At 35.2% G+C, this 7,874-nt stretch overlaps 1 protein-coding gene across 1 annotated transcript; it reads right to left on the bottom strand.

Annotated features, from left to right (window-relative positions):
• Nucleotides 1-1,384: 1,384 nt before the first annotated feature.
• LOC122143850 (BOLA class I histocompatibility antigen, alpha chain BL3-7-like) lies at nucleotides 1,385-5,765 on the bottom strand. The gene is made up of 2 exons (XM_042754452.1): nucleotides 5,613-5,765; nucleotides 1,385-1,716 (listed from the first exon to the last, which is right to left on the bottom strand). Exons 1-2 carry the CDS (start codon nucleotides 5,659-5,661, stop codon nucleotides 1,400-1,402), a joined length of 366 nt encoding a protein of 121 aa, XP_042610386.1. The 5' UTR covers nucleotides 5,662-5,765; the 3' UTR covers nucleotides 1,385-1,399.
• Nucleotides 5,766-7,874: the final 2,109 nt, after the last annotated feature.

Below are 7,874 nucleotides of genomic sequence, written 5' to 3'. Positions count from 1 at the left end.
AAAACCAAACCAGAAAACAATACATAATACTTTTAACACTTTTTTAAAGGTTTCAGTTTTTAAAGATTAACAAACTGAAAAATAATTATTGCATGTCAATTATTAATAGTCAAAACAAAAAAAAAAAATTATCTTTAACTTTATTAATGCCTTGAACAAAATCACAAACTTAATAAATTCGTGAAATATATTTTTCATGTTCATTTACCAATGCTTACAAATTAGGACCTTATTATAAAGTGTTACTAAAACCCTTATTGATTGGTTTCACCGTGCAATAACCAATTATTAGGCATGTTGATATTCTGAGTTTTTTTTTTCCAAGCACATTTTACCAATTCCCAATGACATCAATCTTAAGAACTACCATTACTAATTTTGTATTTAATCATTTATGACGATATATAATTGTCCATGAGAGGCTGGAGAAAAACTCCCTTATATTCAGGTGTGCAGAATTATTAGGCTTTTTTACAGATGAAATGAGCAAAAAAAAGGGTTTTAACTCGGACTGAAAAGTCCAAAAATTATTTAAATCTTCCTATGAAGAATTATTCAAAACTATTTGCAATATAGAAATTGCAAGAATTCCGACATGACCATTGCAAAAAAATGCTGACTGGGACAGTGGAGTTTGAAAAAAAAAAAAAGGTGCAGAAAAGACACAAGTTAACTGCAAAAGAATTAAGAATTAAGACTTTTCAGAATAGAAGATGGAATAAAAATGCGCTCCCCAAACTTACTGCCAGATTCTGGAACGGGGTCAGGAACCTTTTTTTGACCAAAAAGCAAAATTTTTATTTTTGGTTAAGAGCCATTTTCCAAAAGGGCATATATATATGCTGCATGATATATGGCCCTCAATATTCCAGGGGCGCTGTAGAGCCCCTGTGCCACGTCCGTGTATCAGTCTCTGCCCGGCCCTAATGGTCGCAGATTCCAAGGTGTGTGCCAATTTTCAAGAGTTTTTGAGCATGTTAAGGGCCCCAAAAGCCCCTGAAACCTTGGAAAAAAATTAGAAGAATAAAGAAAAAAAAAAAAAAAAAAAAAAAAAAAAAAAAAAATATAATAATAATAATCCTAAGGAAAACAATAGGGCTCTTCACCCTCCAGGCTTGAGCCCTAATATTATTATAATAATAATAATAAAAAATAATCATAAGGAAAACAATAGGGGCTCTCGCCCTCAGGCTTGAGCCTAATAATAATAAAAAACAATCCTAAGGAAAACAATAGGGCTCTCGCCCTTTGGGCTTGAGCCCTAATAAAAAATAATCCTAAGGAAAACAATAGGGCTCTCGCCCTCCAGGCTGAAGCCCTAAAGATATTGTAAATTGTATGTAAAATGGTAGCTGTCCCACCAGAGGTTCATGTCACTGTGGGAAGAGATATTTCACTGTCAAGTAAAACTAATGGCTTTGTCTGTGTGTGTAGGTGGGTTTGTTACTAACTTACCTGCTGACTGGTTAAACCGTTCCTTTAGGATCTGGACGCCGTCTTTGAAGACTGGATGTGTGTCAATACCAATCTGAGTCTGACTGTCCCAGTAATCTTCTCCCACATTCTGTCTGATCCACTCTGTCTTTGGCACAGCTTTCTTTGTGTTGCTGTCAAAGTACATAAACTGCCCTTCATCGACCAGACCAACTGCAGTGAACTCTGGGAAGTCAATGATTCCAGAAACACCAGTGTAGAAGTATCTCTGAGAGTGTGTTCCTGTGGACAGAGACACAAACAGAGAGAATTTAAATCATCATTTCAAATAGACATCTCCACGTAAAACCTGTTTAAAATCCACACTTTAAGAGTTCCACCAACAATAACATTCACAATTAGGCTATATTAAAATAATTCATGCCATAACAAATGAAAACAGTTACCTATATTGCAATATTTAAATTGACTAACAAAAAAGAAAAAAGAAAACTGACACTCTGATAAAGCCTACAAAATGACTGTGGCTTTAGTTGTTTATTGTCCGTGTAAATATGATTACATTCCAGAACTTCCTAACTTGCCTAAATTTACATTTGAGACCTTATCAGTATTTGTACTAGATCTAGCAAGATGTGCTGTATTTTTATTAAAACACTATTACTCCTAATCAGGCTTATTTGATCAAGTTGCTAAACACAGAAGTCTTTTGATTTCAGTTATTAAAAATTATATATCACAAGAAGACAGATAAAAAGACTTGATCTAGACTACAGTAAAACTCTGGATATGGGTTAGTTACAGATATGAGATTTCAAGATCTCACTTCAAGGCAAAGACAAATGTAATGAAGAACAAATCTATTTATTGCATATATCACTTGAAAACTCTGTCCAACAATTGAACAAGAAAAGTAAATCTGATACAATAATGATTTGGTATTTGATTCAATCAGTTTACATGAATGTATTATTATTAGTATGTATTTTATTATTATTATTTGATTCATTAGTGGCAACAGACTTCAGTCATGTCAAATGGAATGAAAATGTAATACGTCCTGATTAGTGTGAATTATGATTTAAAAAAAATGGTGCTTATCATGCTGTCCATCACGTTCTCTCTCTCACACCCCCATCATAGCATCATAGATTTCAGTGAATAAGATTGATACTATATGTTGTTGTCCGAAGGGTTGTTCTCCGTTATCTCTTCCTGTGCTAACTTTACTACAGGTTTGAACAATGACTGAAAAGCTTGTATAAAGGCACTACTCGTGTTTATGGTCTTATGGTCAGTGTTGGGAAGTAACGAATTGCATGTAACAGAATTACGTAATTTAATTATAAAATAAATGTAATCGTAATCAGTTTCAGTTAGAGAAAATGTGTAATTAAATGACAGTTACTTATGAAAACGTTAACGATTACAAAGGGGGTTACATCTTAATTTTTTTATACACACTCATATACAGATTTAATTGAATCTGAATTCATTGAAATTAAATAAATAGTTAAATCTTATGCGCCCTCCAGAAGTTTGCGCTCTGCCCAAGCATTAATAGTCTATCTTTTCTCAACGGACGTGCACCTATGTGGCACGTAGCCCATCCCAAAGAGGATTACCAAATCACTCTCACAGACCTTTTCCTGGACTGCTCCCAGCTGGTGGATTTGACCTCTGCCGATCTCAATTCGAACAGCTGAGTCTTTACTCATTTTCAAAAAACATCTAAAGATCTCAGTCTTTTTTGCTAGCACTTAACCAAATAATACTAGTACTTACCTTTTTCTTTTTTTGTCTATCGTTATTCCTTAAAACAACAACAAAAAAAAAAAACCTGGGCTACGTGTTCTGTACTAAGACTAACCGAGACTTGTCATAGCACTTGTATACAGTTGTTGTCTTACTCTTGTTGATCTGATTGCTTCTATTTGTAAGTCGCTTTGGATAAAAGCTGTCTGCTTGCTTATGCTAAATGATTAAATGTTAATGTTAAATATGTGACCCCTGGAGCACAAAACCAGTTCTTAAGTCGCCTGGGGGTATATTGTAGCAATAGCCAAAAAAATACATTGTATGTGTCAAAATTATCAACAAAAAAAAAATATGCTGAGAATCATTAGGATATATTAAGTAAAGATCATGTTCCATGAAGATATTTGGTAAATTTCCTACTGTAAATGTATCAAAACTTAATTTTTGATTAGTAATATGCATTGCTAAGAATTCATTTGGACAAATTAAAGGCGATTTTCTCATTATTTCGATTTTTTGCATCCATCCTCGTTTCCAGATTTTTCGAATAGCTGTATCTCAGACAAATATTGTCACCCTAACAAACCATACATCAAAGGAAAGCTTATTTATTCAGTTCCGAAAAATTGACCCTTATGACTGGTTTGTGGTCCAGGGTCACATATGAGACACCAATGTTTCAGGAGTTTAGGACACAGAATAGGACATATGCTTATTGAATAACTGTTTTATTTCCTTTTTAAGTTCATTTATATGATTTATTTTTAAGATTAACAGTTTTTTTCCCAAGCCATCGTGAGATGCCAGTGTTTCCTCTCATAACTACGCAAAGATTTGATTTATAGCTACTAAACTGTTTCTTGTTAGGATTTAAATCTGTGTTTAACCTCAGAATGATCTCAAAGTAAAAGTATCATAGCTACTAAACTGTTTCTTGTTAGGATTTAAATCTGTGTTTAACCTCAGAATGATCTCAAAGTAACAGTACATTTATTACAGTATTTATTAATATTTCTTAATGTTAAAGAGAATACAGTCATTCTTTGTTAGTTCATGTTAACTCACAGTGCATTAACGAATGTTAACAAGCAACTGTTAACTGTTAACAACTGTTGATTTTAATAATGCATTATTAACATTAACTAAGATTAATAAACGCTGAAGAACTATTGTTCATTCTTAGTTCATGTTAACAAAATGAGTTAACTAATGTTAACCAATGAATCTTATTGTAAAGTGTTACCGTCTGATTTTGTCGTGACTGTGCTTTCAAATTAAATTATTATAATCTTAATTCAAGTGATAAAAGGTTGTCCTTATTTAGGGAAAGTCTGACAGTAATCAGTGTTGAATATACTGTAAGGTTAACCCTGCCTGGTTTACACGTTTGAAAATAATTAACAAGTTGAAAACTTTAGAAATTTAGAAAAGTAATCAAAAAGTAATCAAATGTAGGCCTAATTAGTTACATTAATAAAGTAGGCTAATTGAAATAGTTACACTACTTATTATATTTTAGATAGGATAACTTGTAATCTGTAACCTATCACATTTCCAAAGTAACCTTCTCAACACTGGTTAAGATGAATTTCTTGATGTATTACTCAATTGTATAAAAAGCGTCTGCCAAAGGAATAAATAGCAATGTAAATGTTTCGTGGCATTGTATTGTCATCTAGTGGCCAAACACTGCAGTTAAATTCCCAAAAGCCCCACGCTGAAAGTTTTTATCTAGTGGCCAAAACACTGTTTTTTATGTTGTATTGGGCCTTTTTTCTAAAAAGTTTTTTTTTAATCAGGTTGATATTTAGGTTTTTTTTTTGTTGTTATGGGCCTTAAAGTGTAGCAGGGTATTAGCAAGTAGTTCGTCATCGGTATCTGGGTATCTGGCTAGCTCAGGTCAGAAATAAAACTGATCTTTAACAGAAAACTAGCATGCTCTAGAATATGTTTTACATTTTCAAACTCAAACCAATATGTCCATTTGTTAGCTACAATATGCTATTTATATATTTATTTATTTTATTACGCGCACATGTTTTGGAATACACTGCAGGTCCTATTCTCCCGTTTCTCAGCATAACTATTATTATTATTGAATATTGTTTATTATTAAGATATTATTATTGTTGCTGTTATTATTATGAGTATTAGTATAGGTAAGTTAGTTTGTGAGCAAAGAATAATATAAAAAAAATATAACGTCGTAGACGAATTGGATACGTTTAAAGTGTGATCTTTAGGATATTAAAACATTAAAATATATTAAACATCGTCTCTGAAAAAGTGTTAGTAACACGAATATTTGAAATTTAGTGGGCTGTTCATGTACCTGTATGTTTCAGTATAACAATAACTCTTAAAAAACAATCACACAACAAATGTTAAATTATAGCTGGTAAATGAACTAATCTACTCACCAGCATAGGCAAGATGAGCTCCAACGAGCAAAAGCAGTACATGCCGCATTATTTCTTTTGACTGACAAATAATTCCTTTCAGAAAAATGTTCTAGAGTATTTAATTAAACTAAGTGTACCGGACTCCGCGCTTATCGCCTGTGAGCTGGGAATATTATGAACGTTATAGAGGATTCTGCACAAACGCCTAATAAATAGGCGCTGAAATTCTAGCCAATAGTTTTTCTCGACAAGTCTTACGTCACGAGTTACTATGCGGTATTTCCTTCACTGGGTTGATTATAGACTTGATAGGTGTTGCGTAAAGTAAAGACAAAAATAGTAATTAAATGATTTTGGAATCATGTGAGACATATGCCTGTGTTAGAACTGAATATTTTCTCATTGGTTATATGTTTTCAACTTATGCTAATGGAACGCATTGAAATGCTTGTCTACAAACATACTGCAAATCAAAAGTCATCTTTATGTGATTTACTGTATGGTTATATTAATAATACAAATCTTTACACTGTAGTTGTTGACAAATGTTTCTAATTTCTGAGGATGCCACTGAGGAAGTTTACTGTAAAATAAAGAAAATGAATAATCTTGCTTTAGGGCGAGCGTCGATGGTTGTATACAGGAAGAGTTGAGTTGTAACCATCAGTTTAACCTCTAAGAGATTAAGTACAGGGATGAAATCACTATCATACATGATCCACCATCCTCTTGACGTGATGACAAAAGCTGGAAGTCTCTTTACAGAAACATAAAGGACTTATAGGACAAAAAACTAATTTGTGTTATAAAAGTTAACATTTCACTTCTGGATTATAATTTCATTTGCAATAAATGACAAGACTGTTGTCATATAAATTAGAAGATTCTCATGCTTAAACTGATATATATATATTTACTCAAAATCTTGAACCAAACCTTAAGGCTGATCAGATGAGGAGGTTGTGACATGACCTTTCTTGACACACAAAGTCTGAACAAACTGAGATGGTGTAAAATGACTAAACATGCCACATACTGTGTTATGTTTTTGTTTGTTTGTTTGTTTAACAAAACTCTTATCCCATGTTGTTTTATTTATTTGTTAAATCATTTTCCCAACTGTTTTGCTGGTTTAGAATGACATTCTTCCCATTTAGAATAAAGTTTTTTTTTTTTTTTCTTGTTGTTTTTTTTAATGTTGTGTCTATTTTTTGTCAGCATAACAAAACCAACTGTTATTATTTTTTATTATATAATGATATTATGTTCACAGACCAATATGATATTGTTGTTGTTGTTAAATTATACACACAGACTTTTTACTAACTTATGCTCACGACACGCACACAAACAGGTAGATCCAATTGCAGTATGTTTTATTAGGATAATCCAAATCTCATGGTCAGCCAGGCCAAAGGTCACAATCCAGGTAAAGCAGTCCAGAAACAAGAAAACATACACAACATCCGAGAACCTCGACAAACCAGGGTGACATTCAACAAGGACTCCGTGACAATGACAGAACAACCGGGGTATTTATACACAAGGAAATGACAATGCTAACGGGGAATTGGCTGAGTGCAATGATTGATAACCACGGACAGCTGAGTGCAATGAGCAGTGATGAAACAGACAAGACTATGGGAAATGCAGTTCTAAAGTGGAGTGACGATAAGGGGAAGTGAGACCTCTAGTGGCCACCCAGGGAGACACAGAACAGACACCGTGACACTGCCCCCCCTCTAAGGAGCAGCTTCCAGATGCTCCTCAGAACAAAATAACCAAAAAAACAAAGAGACCAGGAGGGAGGTGGACTGGTGGAGGCAGAACAGGGGGAGGGATGGCGGGCCAGGCCCGTGTAGGGGACCTGGGACCGGCAGTGATGGATGGCTCCCCTGGTAGCCCCAGGTGGCTCGGTCAGATCAGGGGGCCATGGTGGACCCGAAAGTTCAGGGGACCACGAGGGACCAGGCAGTTCAGGTGGCCACGGTGGACCCGAAAGTTCAGGGGACCATGAGGGGCCAGGCAGTTCAGGTGGCCACGGTGGATCAGTCCATTCTCGTTGTGCAGACGGCCAGGGAGGAATTCGCCATTTGAGTGGCCCGAACGGAACCTGCCAATCGGGGAGCCAGTAAGGAGCAGGCTGTGGCGATGGCCAGGTCACGGCATTGGGAACGGCATCGGGAACGGCCTCAGACAAGGGCACCGCCTCGGGAACGGCCTTGGACACGGGTATCGCCTCCGGAACCATCTCGGGCCCCGCATCGGCCTCCGGAACAG

The sequence above is a fragment of the Cyprinus carpio genome, unplaced genomic scaffold (assembly GCF_018340385.1).
Source record: "Cyprinus carpio isolate SPL01 unplaced genomic scaffold, ASM1834038v1 S000006516, whole genome shotgun sequence".
NCBI classification, from domain to species: Eukaryota; Metazoa; Chordata; class Actinopteri; order Cypriniformes; family Cyprinidae; genus Cyprinus; species Cyprinus carpio.
Note: the sequence above shows the minus strand (reverse complement) of the source record. Positions and strands in the feature narration are given on the sequence as shown.